The following is an 18,691-nucleotide window of genomic DNA, read 5'->3' as shown; positions in this document are numbered from 1 at the left end:
TACACGTGATTTTGTGATCAATGATTCTATACAGGTCCATTTGTTCATAAATAATGAAATTAGGATAAACTACCAAACATTACCAAGTATGTCTTTAGTATACAACAGAACGCTTCTTACGAAATACTTGAATAATCGTATAAAACTCAACACTTTGAAATTCCTTATTGAATTTTTAAAAAATTGGATATTAATGTATAATAACCTTATTAAATTTTTATTAGATAGGCGTACTTCATAATTAAAACTAAATAACGCATTCCCATTTGATCAATATTATACACATAAATCATTGTATTAAGTAATTACATTTTATTTTCTATAAAAAATTTAACTCTTTATATTAATTATTATAAATTTAAATAATTTTTTAAATCCATATAATAGTTGTCATAGAAATTGATAATTTATCAATATTTTCTTTAATCAATTATCTTTAAAATATATATTATTTAAAAATAAATACAACTAAAAAATGAAGTACAATAAGAAAGTTTCAGTAAAGTGGAATTGAGGAATTTTTTATATTAGTACATATATGACGTAAATATAATGAAATATGCTTCGATGCGTATTTGAAACTATTTAAAAAAAATTTAACATATCTACCAAAAATTACATGACTTTTGACTTAAAAAGTTAAATACTCAAAAAAAAAAATTAAAAATTTTACTTTAATTCTAGTGTCATTCAAATAGATCGGTATATCATAATATCAGCAAAAATTACATGATTATAGACTTTAGAGGCCAATTCTCATAGAAGACTAAAAATTCTAATTTAAAATTTAAAATATGACTGTTTTACGACAACAGTAATTTTTTGGGACATTTCTCTTTATTCTCTTTATATTTAACGGTACTCAGGAGAATTTTTCAAAATTATGGTGTTGATAGCTTTAACTACATTCGTTTTGTGATCTTTTAACGTAACGTTGAACAAAATCGGTCCAGTAGGAGCGTGAGTATTAGCGTACCGGACAAAAAAAAAAACATGGTAAAATAAAACTAACAGATTCTCATCTACGCACCGAAGATAAAACTACAATGTAATATAAGTGCACCATTTGTATGTAGATTTCCATTTTTCTTTTAAAGTATAACACAAGTTGCTTTTTTTTTAATCACGTACTGAAGCGTTTACTGCCGCCTCAAATAACTCTTGGATGTTAATTCTAGACTTTGCTAAAAGATTACACAAATGCAAATTATTCAGCGACACATTAGCCTTCTTCGTAAGTCTTCATTTCCTCTTTTAATTCAATGTTTTTTATAGAGGTTTTTTTTATCAACGATATGTGACTTATTGCTTTATATAAGAAAATCTTTATGTTCGATGCTTTTGTTTCATTACACATGACACGACTTTTTTCTTTATAAAAACGGTATGTGGAATTTTTCTGAAATGACTGCCAGTAACGACAACTTGCAAGTATTAATTATATGTGTATTCTGGCGCAAATATTTTTTGTTACTAACTAGGATTATTAAACACTTAGGCGAAAATCGTTTATTTCAGGGACTCAATTTGAAACAATATTTATAAAGGAGGCATGAGATTCTACTGAGTAGCATAAAAGCACCACGTCAATATTGGGATATGACAACGATCGTAACTTGTCCGAGTTGTTTTGACCTGTAGTGTCCTATAGTACTAACTTCACCAACTTACTATCTTCCTCAATTTGCATTGCAAAGTTTTTGATTACAGTAAAAACGTCCATTTAAGAGTATTCGTCTATAAAGTACACTAAAAGCAAATATTTTTTAGCTCTGGTTTTATCACCGACCATAACAAATTTATATAGTAACTGCTAAAATCATATCCTTGAATCAATCTTCTTGATAATAGTTTTATGCTACAATTATATGGCTTCTTTTTTGTACTTCGAATTACACTTAAAAGTATTATCTAGTCAATTACACTAAAAATAAAAACTATTGTCAAACGAATATAGTCNCTTATGCTACAATTATATGGCTTTTTTTTGTACTTCGAATTACACTTAAAAGTATTATCTAGTCAATTACACTAAAAATAAAAACTATTGTCAAACGAATATAGTCAATGTACATCGTACGGGTGAAATTATTTGTTTTTTAACAGTATTATTCAGAAGTTTTCATAAAATATAAGGTAAAATATTTTAACCTATTTTTGTGAAAATTGGAACATGATCTTTGGAAGAAATCTAACTTGTCAATAAGAATGTAGGATTATTTTACCGGAAAAGGGAATCACTCGTATATAATACTTCCTACATATACATGGTTAAGTGTAGTTATAATAAAATATAAATTATTATAATTATGAATGTGTAGGTATCTCTCATTTTTTTAACAACGCTGCAATAATTCTCACGATTCGCGAATGAGTTAGGTTTTATTATATATAATTGTTTAACTCATTATTCATGAAAATTATAGATAATTCCATGTAATAATGAAAATGGGAATGATAAATTCTGATACAAGCTTAATTCATTAAAAAAACCTATAATTAAAAAACCCATTAACGTTTAATTTTTTAATATTACAAGGCTATAAGTATTAAATATTAATAAAAAGTGGCACAAAAAACACTTTTGTTATCTACTCTTTAATCGCAAATAAATTATATACGAAATAAATATCTACCTAAAATAAAAAAAAATTAAAATAAATATCTATATCTTTATACATAATATTTTGTTTTTTTCAGTCAGAATAATAAATACACATCAATATATATATATAATGTATATATATTATATATACACATATATTTTTTTAGTACTACTTAATTAAGAAGTATGCGAGCAAAAATCAGGAGTTTACGAGTGAAGATATATAAGGAGAACATTACTGCACATGATAGACATGCCATAAATTAGGTATTCTGTTTATTGTATCTTTGGTAATGAAGTTGGCTTTAAACACTACACGTTAAGACACTATGGGCATATACCCTGTAAGCATACATAAATAAGATTGATTTCTTTTAACAAGTTTAAAATCATAATGTTATGATCTTCAAAAAAAAATTAAATTTTTTATATCAACTGTTGTGACAATTAACAACTCGCAAAATTGATCAAATTTTATTAAATGTTATAGGATTATAAACAATGTTATTATCGTAATATAATTCTTAATTACAAGAATACTCCAATAACATATAACTAAATATTACATGTATTTATAAGTCACGATAATCTTTNACTTAATTAAGAAGTATGTGAGCAAAAATCAGGAATTTGCGAATGAAGATATATAAGGAGAACATTACTGCACATGATAGACATGCCATAAATTAGGTATTCTGTTTATCGTATCTTTGGTAATGAAGTTGGCTTTAAACACTACACATTAAGACACTATGGGCATATACCCTGTAAGCATACATAAATAAGATTGATTTCTTTTAACAAGTTTAAAATCATAATGTTATGATCTTCAAAAAAAAATTAAATTTTTTATATCAACTGTTGTGACAATTAACAACTCGCAAAATTGATCAAATTTTATTAAATGTTATAGGATTATAAACAATGTTATTATCGTAATATAATTCTTAATTACAAGAATACTCCAATAACATATAACTAAATATTACATGTATTTATAAGTCACGATAATCTTTTGATTGGTGTTACGCAATTATGACATGATTTTATAACTGAATTTAGTTTTTCATTCAGATCTTATTGTATTTTACAATTATACAGAAATATCTTTTTAAACTCGTCAATGATTTAGACAACCATATAGAATAACATTTAACACAATATTATAGCAATTGAGGTTTTAAGAAAATCAATTTATAAGAGCACGTTATATAATAAAGTAAAGATGTGTGATGGTACTGTTATAAATTTACAAATTAATCTAGATTAAAATTAAAAATCGATAAAAAAACCCTTTAGACTTTACCTTATGGACAACAATGATTGTAAAAATATCTTAAAGTGCTTTCAATAATTATTAAAAAAATATTTTTATTTTACATACTATTTGATAAGAATGAAAAAATGTTTCGTAATTGATTGTTAAGCTAACTACGAGAGGAAAGATCTTTTATAAACAAGGACATTCTACAATAGTGATAGCGCAGGTGGTCCGTCAGGTTCTCTACAATATCTCGTTTACAAAACCAAAGTGTGTATATCTGTATGCGTACAACCGATAAAATCTTCACAGAGCCACTGTTTTCCTTCGTCTCTCTCTCCGTTTTCCCTCTTTCTGTATCTCTTTCCGTCACAGTTAGCCTCCAACCAAACTCCAATAAAGTAAAAGACCCCATAACGCATAATTTACCACGAATAGATACACTGTCAAATGCGCAGACGTTACAGTATATCTGTAAAGGCTTTGTATTATTGTGTATGAATGACAATATTCGCACAACGACGTGATAAATACGGTCCTATTATCTGGAGACAATATTTGTGTAATCATTTTTTCTCGGTTCAAATTTGAATACTCGATTTCCTTAGGCATATTCAACGTGCCCAGAATATCATCTACAGTGTCCTATAGGGAAGAGAACATACCGAGTCGACGTTAAAGATTGTTATTTCTACGAATTCCTCAACATTGTGATACTCAAGAGAGACAAAAATAAGTTCATGTTTTATTGGTTGTAAAGAGACGATGGCGAGAAGATTATGGTCTAGACAAAACGGTTCAAGATTATATTGTACGCACTAACTGGCTGTAAATTATTCGCGGTTTCGGGCGCAGTCGCGTCAACGACAAAGCGAATGACAAATTAATGTACATAAATACTTATTTACAGATGTATTATTTTTATTGTGAAAATAAAAAAGCCCTAACCTTGTAGTGAAAAATAAATTTACTGCTAAATACGGCATATGCACATTGCTTTCAATAATACATTGAGCGAGTGCATTCTCTTCATTAATAAATCTCAAAACAACGAGGTAAACTTGGCAGATGTGTACAACCAGAAGCTGTTGTGCGTACAATCAAGATTACTGTGTCTGGTATACGAGACAAATCGAGAATAACAAAAATACTATGACCGTCTTGTTCGACAGAATGCGAATAACATATAGTCCCAATGGTATTTTTCACTTTGTAATGCTTTAATTAAAAAAACTAAATAAACATCAACGCAAGTAATGTAATTGTTAAGCAATAACTCTTTAAATATCGTCGTTGTTTATTAAATAACGATATTATATAATATATTCAAAAATCATAAAAAAACACGTGTTTTTACTTTACAGTTTATTTTACTGGAAACAATTTTTCGAGTAAAAAAAAAAAATTTTAATACTAACTTAATTGACGAATGAAACTAAATGAATATTCAACAAAATTTCCATTGAAAATATCAAACATATTAAATAATAAAAAAAAAATTTGTTTATATAAAAAGTTCAACGCAAACTTCTTCAAATCTTTTAACAAACCAAAAATAATATTGTCTTAAATTCATACATGAGATATCTATTCACCCGCCAATCGTTGCGCTAATTATATGATTAGAAAAGTACCCAAACAATGTGACGTTATTTTTTATTGCAAAATTGTGTGTAGGTGAAATGCATACCTAAAAAAATATTTTAACTGTGGCCATTATTTACTTTGTTGTAGAAGTACTATTGACAAACTAGAAGGGTAATACATTATTTTACCACTAGTATAAGTCAACATATTTTCGTTTGAAGTCATATTATAATATTCAAGTGGGGCCCGATTCATGTTTTAGAATCGAATCCCATTAAACCGTTAACAATGTGTTCAGTTAGATTTATCAAGAAGAATAGTGACTTCAAAGAATTCAAAATGTAGAATAGGTAATAATATACATACACAAAATCATGAGCAAATCTGATATGTTTATGACCGGACGCAGTGGTGACTGGTGTACGTAGGCGTTAGGAATATTTCCATTTTGTCTGCGATTAACAAGAAGAAGATACCACCGACGGGCAAATGTTAGTGTGAAGTCAAAATTTGTGATAAATTAAAATTGAAATATTAGAAGCAATGCAGGCTAGAAAATTCCCTCGGCGGGTGTAATAAACGACGTTATTATGTGGTTAAGAGTATTTACCCCATGAGGTCCTCAGACGCTTCTGTAGGGATAAGTTAAGAGAACCATATCATCATGGCAAATAAACATACAGAGTAATAAAATATGTAGCCGTTTCGCCCTGATTCAAACAGAAGTGATACTTGTGAAGCTTTCAAATAATTATTCTTATGTAATAACTATTGACAATTTCTGCTCTTAACTATTTCTCGGTATCATATGTTATTAATATTAATATCATGAAGTGTCGTCCAAGTCAATAAAAGTGCCAACGAGAAATATATTGGAAACATAAGGAACTCGTACTGAATACTGGATATTTAATAAAACATTTTTATTATCCCTAATAAAAAAAAATTATTGTTAAAATATATAGGTAATTTTTTTTTTAATTAATAATGTTTGTAAAAATAATTTTTTTTTTATTGAAAATCTTACATAAACCACTTAAATAAATAATAATGATTTAAATATAATAGATCATTATTGAATAATTATTTTGGTGGCAATAACTAAATTAATCAGCTTTAGATTAAATGATATTTCGAGTTATATTTGAAAACAAAACCTAGCTCATGATAGCCATTTAAGTATTGTTTTTTGAATAATTTGACATTACAAGTGATTAAACAAAACTTAAATTTGAAAATCAAGCAATATATAGTAGCAGCACTTATTCCAAAAAAAATATTAGTATAAATATAACTATATAGTTTTTGAGAATAAAAATAATATATATATATACATATATATGGTGTCCCACGAAATTTAACAAATCGTCATAATTAAAATCCTTTTGTAAAGTCAAAACTGCAAAAAAAAAACTATTGTTTATTAACCTAAGAAAATAAATGTTAATTTCCCTGTTTAATTAATTATTTAAAAATTATTCAGTGTTGAATGAATATTTTTATATTACATTTTTAGGGAATATTTGAATGAAAAATTATAAAAAAAAAACTACTATTGTTTTTTTTTTTATCAAAATATGAATTATGAGAGAATCTTGAATGATAAAAAACTGTTTATTCACAGATACTTAGTTGCACTCCTACCTAGTTGTTTTGGGGCGGTTGAAGTGAATATCCCCGACAAATTAATGACCCAAAGAATGATAAGTAAAAAAAAAGATCATCAATACGCTAAAATTTGCCAATTGTGTATAATATATTCTAAAATAATGACGCTTTGAGTAGTTCGAGGTGGGGGTTTCATATTTCCTGTAAATTTTTCAAATTATATCATTTTTAATTATATATCTATATATAATTGAGTTAATATAGGTCATATTAACAGTTTAAACATAAAGTAACTTTATTAACATGAACAATATATTTTAAATAAGGACATGTATTATTATTATTATTATTGATGGCTAATGAAAATCATTGAAGTCACGGAAAGTTATTGCAGCGGAGTGAACTCATCTAATATTCAACAACTATAGTAATTGTATTATAAACTTCTGTCCTCGGGATTAACGCATAAATAATNATTGATGGCTAATGAAAATCATTGAAGTCACGGAAAGTTATTACAGCGGAGTGAACTCATCTAATATTCAACAACTATAGTAATTGTATTATAAACTTCTGTCCTCGGGATTAACGCATAAATAATGTACACTTTTACCCAACGGTATGAGGGCAAATAATATGTTAGCAAACCAATTAAGTTATATTTGTGTACGTTCGAGTTAGAACATAATTTTGGCCTACTTACAAGTATAAGTTCGTTTTCAACGGGGTCGTTTTATTATACTTATTATTGATAATCACAACATTATTGGGGTTGTAAAACTTGAAATGATAAATTATATTATTATTGTCTTTATTTTGTACGAATCACACGAGACAATTGTTTTTATAACAGTCTAGATACATTTAATGTAAGGTTGTTATGAAAAGTATAAAAAGAAGAGGGTGTACAGAGACTAACGAAGACCAATTTTGCTGGTTTATCTTTTATTCACTGTTTTTTAACACCCTAGTGTTAGAATCTAAGTGTCACCTAGTCGCAGACTAATACATAAAATACTGTTTCACTAACAAGTTTTCGCCATTTTTCGATTTTAGATGCTAACCTATAATATAATAGAATTTTTCCAACTGAGTAAATAAAATAAAATAGCCAAGTACTAAATTATACAGCTTATGAGATGTTTCTAAGAATAAAATTTGTTCTAAGAATATACTTGTAATCAACAGAAATTTTATGTAATGTAATCAAAACGATTTTTTCAAAATCTATATACACGCAATAATAATAATAATGTTTAGTATAAATAAACATGATTAAAACGTCTAGCTAGCAAATTATTATCGGTAAAATACATGGTATGAACTAATCCTGTACCCTTTTTTATCATCTTCAGTGTATAGAAAGACTCTAAATTAGATATTTTTTTCAAAGTTAATTACTTACCAACAATTGACTAAAATTTTGGTCTGTTTACTTAATACTCGATCAATTATTTTTAAACTAGGACACATAAGATATTAAGAAGAGAGAACGATACTCGCTGCAACAACAATAGGCAAATAACTGTACCACTAATGGACTCGTACGCAAATTATGTAAATGTTAAAAATAGAAACAAAAATTATTATTATTCCTATATCACGGAAATAAAAACAACGGGAAACCCAAATATTCAAATGTATAATTACACGGTTGTCATAACATTCACGCTTCATTTATTGCATTTAAAGGTTCTTGGAATAAATCAGCGGTTGTAAAGCGAAAATGGCTGTGTCCTATTGAAAACAAATGATGCAGTTAAAAGTAATATGCGTTCGAACCGTATGATTGTAATGATAGATCTTGGAACTTAAACCGACTCGTTCAAAAACAATTGTTGCGGACACTGTTGATGTATTATACGAACAACCGTAAAGTCATCCTTGACCCCTTCGCTTCACACTCTGAAGTAGCCGAAGGAAAGTAAATCTATTCCATGAAACGTCGTTCATCATGAACGGGTATCGAACTTACAAACACACAGACAGGTTTCAAAATTGATAAAACATTATATGCGATAGAAAAGTTAATTTTTTGCGTCTATCTCTTTCGACTCGTTTTAGTCGTTGTAAACAATTATGAAATAAGAAACTAGAAAAATGTTATCGTTCAAATTTTGGCGCCTCGAACGAGCCCAAGTCTCGTCATTAAATGGGACATGAGCATTATACAGTCAAACGTCAAGAGGGTCTCTCAGCCTACACGACTGGTTTAGTAGGTGTGAAGTATATGCATTAAAAATATTTAAATAAAATACCAGCCAGTTCTCATAAATTATGAAAAACGGATTAAGTTCCTCATATTACTATACATATAATGATATCGCTAAATGACCTGTTAGGTCCTTGCCAAAGATTATATTTCATATTTTCTACTTAAGTAAAAAAAAAACTTGTATTGTAAAATATGCTTTCGTTATTAAGGTGCAAAATATTTAAATACATTATAAGTATTATTTATGTAATTTCAAATCTCGTTAGTGCGAATTAGACATATTCCTTCAAAACTCTGGAAATTGTAAAGCACACGTGATTAATCAAATTATAAAAACGAAGTTGTGTGAACTCTGTCAAAAACAACACCATATGTGAACTAAGAGACTACGCAACAAGAAATAAAGCTTTCGGCGTCTACAAATAAATTATACATCATAATCAGCCATAAATGTTTCAATGTATAAATGTATGTTTTTTTATTGACAGGAAATAAAAAAAAACTTTATAAAATAAACCGTTCACGCAAATAGTCGGATTTTTTTTATATAAATATCAAGTACTTGTCTTAAAAAAATACAATTCAGATTTCTATGTTGCAGACAAATTGAGAAATATGTACAATCACTTGTACAAAAATATAGAATAAGAAGTTAAGAAAAAAAAATATTCGATAACATTTAAAATTTCCGTTGATATAACTTTATTGTCATGAAGAATGATTGATGATAATGTCGGAGCCAGGTACTTCGTGGTCCCCTCTGTTTTATTTAGTTAAACATACAATTTTTTACTTTTCATCAGCGTTTGTAAAGATCTTTTAAGAGAGGGGTCCTAGACAACAAACGCATTGGTGGCTTGGCCCTTTTGTTGGATCTGATCGATTGTCCTTATTATACCCATAAACATTAAAATAGATAATTTGTATAAAATCTAATTGTTTACGTTATATTAACTGCTAGATATGTTTTTGTTTCAATATACTTAAACAATATAACCTATTATATTATAGGTTATTAATAATAGGTTATTCAATATAACCTAAACATATAAAACTTTCATATAAAATTTTATTCTAAGAACGGTCAACAAAAAAATGAAACTTTTTGTAATTTGTTAATGATGACTTATTAAGCCAAATCTAAGGTTAAAAATAAAAATATATTTATAACCATTCTATCATGCGCTAATTATCAAAATATACGTAAATATACACATAAAAACATGTTTATTGCGTATTGTGAGCCATAATGTATACAAATCCCATAAATATAATTTTAAATAAATTTTATTAGTAAACAACACTTTCACAATCATTAATAAATCTTGTAGTGAGTAACATATTTTAGTATATTAATAATTTAAAATAATACTCTGTCACTGTTAACATTATTCTATTTTCAATGCAAGTATAATAATTAGAATAGTAACAAGATGTATCAATCGATTTGAAGCCATAACAATTACTTTAAATGACATGACAAAAAATCCTTCACCTTTGTCAATCGATTTTAATTAATGATTTATTTATTACAAGCATCTTTATCTACAAAATGAATTATATTATGATAAGAATATGATGTCAATATAACCTTACCAAGGTCCTATGTATTGTATTTTTAAATTTGAAACGATAATCCGCTGTAAAGGTAAGGGTACTAAAATCATCATAGTGGTCGACTTATACTATAATATAAAATTATATTTATGAATTTTGAGATTGATTATAGCGTAGAAGTATGAAAAAACAATAAATAAATCTGAAAAGTTTAATGTGGAAAAAATTTCATGTGGTAAAATAAGCTGCTAAATTTGCGCGAGAGATTTAATGGGATATTTTATGGCCTGTGCTATTTTTATAAACGCGTATAGTTCCATTGGGACGTTTTGTCAAAACGATTTATGCGGCTGTACACCTTAAGTGCAATGAAAATTGTACCGCGCGGTGTTCTATATGTAGTAGTCTACGTAGTCGTTGCGCGTATTGAAGTGTATCAAAGTACACCGGCGAACCTCTCCAAAAGGGCTAAGCGCTATAAAGTTTACGAGTCCGGGTCAAAGGTACGACACGTCGAAAATCGTTTGACGCAATGCCAAGCCACGTCGGCTTACACAACAACGTAACGCCAAGGTGGTAACAATAATTAAAACGTTAAGAGAAAATATGTGGTGTAACGGTAATCTAAAAAATGTATAAGATCGTAATATAAAATAAAATTTTATGTGATTTTTTTCGGTGCCTCAAATGCCATCCGGCATCTTTGCCAACAGACATCACATTTCGGTCGGCGCGGCGGTGACATTTAATGGCATTGCAGCGGTAGCGTCCGTTAACAGTTTTATTAGGGGACTACTTTTGTGTGTTGCTGTTACCGCTGAGCTATTAATTATTCAAATAGCAACAACTTACAACGACGACGGCGATAACAATAAACAGTTGGACAAAACTTTTCTGTCATCTTTGTGGATGTTTTGACAAACACGAGGTTTTTTACTGGCAAAATAAATTACTCAAAACGATCCAAAATAAACCCATGTCCCATTTCCGCCCCTGCACGCACAAACATCTGTTTTGTACACCGTCAATGGTGTGATAGACCATCCCTGTCCAGGTGCAGTAGCTCGCGCCGTCCGACGTAACGCGGTTACCCCGGTGTGTTTTTAATAGTGGATAGGAGGTATGCCCTCCGTTGAATCTCATTCCCAAGTTCATTGAATGCCATTTAAAATGTTGTTATACGCGTAACTGTTATTGCTATGACGCAATAATAAGCGCACTCGAGAATACTGTAAAAAAACCCAATTCCAAATTAGTAAACAAAATTAAAGAAACTTTTGAGCTTCCGGGCTTATTTAATGCCTACAAGAATAATTTTTCCCATAAAAGTTGCATTTATTTAGTCCGAGAACATTTTATGATGGTTATTTTATTTGTTCTTAAGCAATAACTGATAAGTTATGACTTTATTTACCAATTATTAAATGAGATAGAGCATTGTTATCGATTTAAGCGTGAGCCATTTAATCAATCTTCCTAAAACTATTATTACATTGTAATAATAACTTGTCGGAGGTTTTAATCAGATATCATACAACTGGTAAATCAATTATTAATTCTAAACCTGCTCTTGAATAGTTAATGAATACATAGTATTTTTATTACGATAACCAAGACCATTAATTATAGGTTAATTAATTAATGATCATAATTTATGTTAATACATTCTTGTCGACTGATCATTTCGACGCGTGATGATTTTATAAAGACGCCTAATAATTACAAGCTATAAATAAATTCATTTTACTATTTCAGAACACTAATAATATACCTTTTATTATGACGTTGATAAATGTACATAAACTATTTCATGTGTAAAATATAGATTTGTATTTATATATAATATGATTATACATTTGTGGTCTGTTCTGTACAGCATTCCTAGTAATTTTTCAATAATTCATTAAAATTACTGAAACTACATCAAACATCGACTATAAGTTAAATCAGTAGTTATTTACTAATTTGACTTATAAAATTCGATCGATGTCACAAAATACGCTGCAAAATTATTTTATAACATGTGATCTAACATCGTCTTAAAATGAGCAACCCACTTAAGGCCTAAAATATTAACAGCTGACATTCATCTACGTACATAAAAGCGTATGTTTTATTCATAAATAAACGTTTAAACGTGTATTCCCTAAACACGCCAGAATTGTGTAATTAATAAATCAGGTTGTTGGAACAGAATGCGCATAATCCCGGCGGGGACCAAGTGAAGTAAGCAAAAAAAAAAAAAAAAAAAAGGAAAAGATTAACGCAGTTCTCAGTGTGTACGGTGTATTTCATGTACGATCGAGTACATGATAAACAGTCGGTGTAGCGATAGTGGTGTCCGTTTAAGTGCAAAAACACACACACGCCGGCAGGGGATAAAATCCTGTTTGCAAATTAGCAAATCCATTTTTGTAAACCACATACATAACAACAGCGGCAGTCTGAAACGCGTCACACAGACAATGTGACCGAAATTTATAAATCTGGTGGATTTATTAAATGCATTACGAGAAAATCCGATTTGTACGCGACAATACTTTATTGTGTCGAGCAAATCGAGTTCGGATAAATCAATTTTAATATTTTATATTTTTGCCACTTGGCTCCCTTAGATTCTTATCGGTTTGTATGCGTTTTAAATTGGCTGTGCCGATCTATGAGATTACGCTTATAAACACTATTACATCAACAATAACTTCCTTTGGAAAAATGACTTTTATTGGAAATATTTTAGACAACGCGTTTGTTCAGGATGAATTTTTATGTAAACGCTCAATTTTCTCTAAATAAGATGTGAAATGAAAATTTTATTAATAGCTCAGAGAGTTTTCACGTTTTATTAATTTCGTGCGATTATTGGATAAAATAATATTTCATAATAATAGCAGTCATAAATATCTTAACTGCCGTTAAATTGATTGAACATGACAGATGCAATACTAATTGATACGGAGGAGTTAATTCTTCCGGGTTTTTTTTTTTTTGGTGCCCATAGAGCAATACATCAGACATCTTAAATAATGTTTTATTGTCACTTTATTGTTAGGCACAGTTGACGTTTCATAGTGATGTCTTCTTCAGTGTTAATGGATGAACTTTGTTTCACTAAAAGTAATTGTGTTATTTATAACTAGAATCTAGATTAGGCTCAAAACTACTTTAATACGTATTGTGATCGCCCTGAGCTACACATACTATCGACCCTGGTAATTATATCAAATGTATTGTATACCCACATGTGTATTTATATACCTGACATACTGACGAGTAAGAATTTTGAGATGAACCCAAACAATTATCATCCTCCTCCACCTTAGCACATAACATGTGATGGTGTTGTTGTATACTTCTAGTTCTAATTTTTAAACCAATAAGGATAACATGATATTACGTTAAAGGAAAATTCTATTGTATCTTTAAAAGACCTTAGTCATGTAGTGTACTTGGGGTATAAATATTTTTTGAAAAATCGATTGAATTATAAGAATGCAAAATACATTAGTGTTCAATATATCAAATAATGACTATATACACACGAATGTAGTATAATTACAGATGTGTCGTCAATAATAATTATTTTGGTTGTTTTTTCAGATTAATAATGTCACTTTAAGCATTTGAAGAAATTACTTAAAGAATTAAGCCGCAAAATCCTTTAAGAGCTTAAAACAAAAGTATTTTTAAGCAGTTCCATTGTTTATCGGTTTTTGACATCTTAGACAATCAAAATTACATTATTAATCTGTTAGAACCTACAAATAAGAACCGACATCGCATAATTGACATTAAAATCCCAGTGGAAATAGTTTAGTGTCACAGACACATGAATGAGAGTACCAAATATTGTTACACGTCATAAATATGAACAGATTACAATTACTTTTTAACGCCATGGCGTTTTATTTTTTCGATACAAAACGTTTGCAAAACAGAAAAGTGTTGTTGGACGTTTGGTAACTTGCCAAGTGCCCCGAGAGTTACACTGCTGCATGTAATATTTTTTAACCGTGTTACGTTTAAATAAAACAAAACGAAAAGTCTTTAGATACTGAACACATTTTTGGCTGGCATTTATGCACTAAAACTAGTACATGCAGTCGCGGTGCGGGGAAGCGAAAAACCTTAGGTAAGTGACAAATCGAAGAGTCCACGCACGTGCACACATCGTCAATAACAAACTTCTCTGTTATTTCTCGCCTAGACGACCGGTTCACACTGGGAAACGCCACTTAAATTGATTCATAAATAAAGAGGTTCCAAAACGAGGTAGTACAAAACACCCTGGGCCAGATGCGGACAGTGTTTAATTTGTTGTATACCATAAAATAGAGACTAAGACGGAAGAAAAAAAATAACACTATAAAAAAGAAAGATTTTAATCTGGTGTCTGTCTGCCGTACAACAACTAGCCGTTCTANTTAATTTGTTGTATACCATAAAATAGAGACGAAGACGGAAGAAAAAAAATAACACTATAAAAAAGAAAGATTTTAATCTGGTGTCTGTCTGCCGTACAACAACTAGCCGTTCTACGCCAGTATCTCCGAGGGTTTTGCCGGCAAGCCTATAGGGGTCAATGACAAAAAAAAAAAAGAATAGAAAGAGAGAAACGGACACAACAATTCATCCATTGTTAGATCTTAACGATTGTCGATTGCACGAGACTGGACGGTTCGATTACATTCAAAACGTGTGTAGATCAAAAACTAGCCAAATCGAAATCTCGACGGAATCGCGAGGTCAACGATTAAAAAATAAAATCGTGTACTCTCGGTATCGTGTATTCTTCCAAGCCCGCCAGGGCTACACGAACTAAGAGTATTCAATGAGTTTAAGATAAGTCGGAATCATACAGTGATAAAATTATTGAAATGTGAATCACTACACCAGTCCGTACTAATATTATTTAAGCTGATAGGTAATTGTTTTAACTGCACTTCAACTTTAAACTGAAACTGTTGCAACTAATAAATTGATAACGCATTGGTTCATTTTGTTTATGATTATCTAATCAAAACATTCAATGATAACTTTTTATAACTATTAATTAATTCAATTATTGCATTTCAAATATATATTTCAAAATAAAATCCACGTACAAAATCAACAAATCAATATTTTGACAACTGTCTTTTATCAATGAATGCGCTTCATAAGAAATCGAGAAACGCATGAAATAACATATAATTTATGATAAATGTTTCAAAAATACTAACCACAACAGTTGTTTTGTTACATATTTAACACGTTGGCGTCTATTCATTCCTACCTACGCAATAAAACTAATCCCAAGCGACTAGATTAACTTTGTCTACTTGTGAGGTCACTAGGCGCATATGGCATCTTTTGAATATTTTATACTTCAAAGTTAAGGTGTCCGAAAATATCTATTTAAATTAATGAACAACACACGAACACATCGATAATTAGCAAAATAACTGTAATAAATGTTTAATAAGCCACCAGATAATTTAAGATCAAAAAAATGTGTAAGTGATAAAATTATATTGTTACTATCAGTCTTTTAAAAGTAAAATGTTAGTTATGTTTTTTTTACTCACGTTTGCATTCGTTGGGATCTCTAACCGTTGCTCTTGCCCAAGGTCTATCAAAATGGAATGGTTTGCATCGGTCACAGTCGCGTCCAGAAGTATTGTGCTTACAGTCACATACCAGAGTTCCTCCCTGGCCAGATGGTATACATTTAGACGCGTGGCCATTGCATTTACAACGGCCGCCTACCGATAAGTCCGATACGGCATAATGGTACGTACGGCCAGCTGCGGCAGATATCGTTGTCACAATCGGAGCTATGGTCGTTTTTTCGGGTTCTTGTCCTTGCAGTTCTTGGTCCGGGTTTAACATAAGCATATCAGCACTAGTTTTATTGCCATTTAAAACGGTCTCGTCAGAATCCAACTTTGAATCGACTGTGTTGGTAGTGGTAGTAGTAGTCGTAGTAGTTGAGGTCATAAGCGGGTCCGTGGGAAAATGCAAACGATTGAATATGATTTTCACATCGGTGGCGGTCACCCAATCTTGAAGAACGGGACTGTTATCAAAATCGATGGCACTCGGGCGGCCTTCCAAAGTACTGAACGCGACACGTGATGCTGATGATCCGGCACCGTTAAACCTGTGCGAGTCTGTGCATAAAGCTTCTTGTTCGTTAGATTTGGTGATGGTTGCTCGGTTCGGTCTTCCGTATACTTTGCGACATTGCCCGGAGTAGAATTGGAATGGTTGCCACGTCTTACCATAATCCATACTTTTATAAATCGCAATTGAATCGGGTTTTGCGACTTTTGGACAAAATTGTAAATTAATGTAAGTGAGTTCGTATTTTTTCCCAAGCGATAACGTAAGGGTGACATTGTCGGGAGGCGGCAAAGAGGATGCCGGGTCAACTGGCTGAGGTACTAAGGTTTCGGATCTCCAACAGGTCGCATTGTGCGGTATGTTAGGGTCGGTCAAGTAAGCGGTAGGATGACGACGTTTGGGCTGGCTGTCATCACATACATGACACACGCCTTGCGACGTGGGCCCCAATTCACAATATCGTTCCGGGCCACGGACTCCGCAAGTACTTGTCGCTTCCACGTGTCCACCATACGCGGCGTTCACAAAATCCGGTACGCATCGACGGGCTCGATCTCCATCGTAACAAGGATCTGCAGAGTCAGAGACGCTGGAGACGACGGTCGGTGTAAAGTCGACAGCTGCATAAACGCACAAAACAATAATCGGTAAACTTTTTAATGACATATTATAATTTTTAAACCGCCAATTCAACAAAAAAACAGATAGCTGAACAAACCCATTTGACCGATGGCGGTAAACAATACACTCGTATAATTAAATTGTGCGGTTGGCTACCGACCAAATTGACATTGTTCAATATCGAATACACGCGCACTCGTAACTTATTCGAGAATACTTAACACTTAAAACGGATCACGGACGCTGATGAACGACGAACGACGGACCGGAGACTGACTGACTGGCTGGTGCGATCTCGTCGGCCAGCGGTAGACACAGTGCCGCGTCGTGCGCCTGGAGCGTAGGGGCGGAGCGGGTCTTGTGCGCTCCAATCGGGTAGAAAAAGGTCGGCAGACCAGTGCTAGAGGAAATAAGAGACGAAATTGCCTAACATACTTGTTACCTCGTATACCTTGTCTATGAAATTTTTTTTCACTTTACAGGAAAAAATATATGTAAATTTGATTAAATTGAAAGAAAATGCAAGACAAATCAATAATTTATAAATTATTATAAAAAAATCTTTAGTAATATAGTTATAGTAATTATCAGAATAACCACCTACCTACGATAACTGTTGTTATAACCGTAGCAAAAGTCTAGGGTGGTAAATTTTTTTAAGGAGACCAAATTTAATTTTTCTCCCTCCAAAAAGAGTTAAACAATGCATATAATTTTGCTACATTTTTGGATGGGTTAAGCCCCCTTAGTTTCCATCTTACGTCTTTGAACGCTAGTATCGATCTGACCCAGAAGGCTAAGGTGCAATTGTGCTCAGGCTCTAGATTAAATAGGAGACACTTTTATTTATTTGTAAGACCCTTGGAAAGGAAATCGTCTCCGCATTATATAACGGCCGTATAATACTTCCAGATGAACTTCACCGACAAATATATTATTTTAAAAACCCGTACGATAACTGCTAAATGCATTACCATAACAATTACAGGTAATTTTCAAGAGTTAAACTATGTTTGAGTATTGAAGAACGTACGAGAATCTTGGAAGCTGATAAATCTAAAATGTAAAGAAAACACTGTTGTATAAAGGTGTCAAATAAACTGAACGAGTGACTTATTTTTTTTTTTTTTTTTAA

At 30.9% G+C, this 18,691-nt stretch overlaps 1 protein-coding gene across 1 annotated transcript in view; it reads right to left on the bottom strand.

Moving 5' to 3' along the window:
* The window catches only part of LOC126901038 (netrin-1), a 68,633-nt gene extending 50,787 nt beyond the window's left edge, over window positions 1-17,846 (bottom strand). The window contains exon 1 of the mRNA XM_050677171.1: window positions 16,398-17,846. Coding sequence (XP_050533128.1) covers window positions 16,398-17,601 — 1,204 coding nt within the window. The 5' untranslated portion in view covers window positions 17,602-17,846. The remainder of the gene's footprint in view (window positions 1-16,397) is intronic.
* Between the last annotated feature and the right edge of the window lie 845 nt (window positions 17,847-18,691).

Source organism: Daktulosphaira vitifoliae, unplaced genomic scaffold (assembly GCF_025091365.1).
Source record: "Daktulosphaira vitifoliae isolate Bord-2020 unplaced genomic scaffold, ASM2509136v1 Scaffold_1, whole genome shotgun sequence".
Lineage (NCBI taxonomy): Eukaryota > Metazoa > Arthropoda > Insecta > Hemiptera > Phylloxeridae > Daktulosphaira > Daktulosphaira vitifoliae.
Note: the sequence above shows the minus strand (reverse complement) of the source record. Positions and strands in the feature narration are given on the sequence as shown.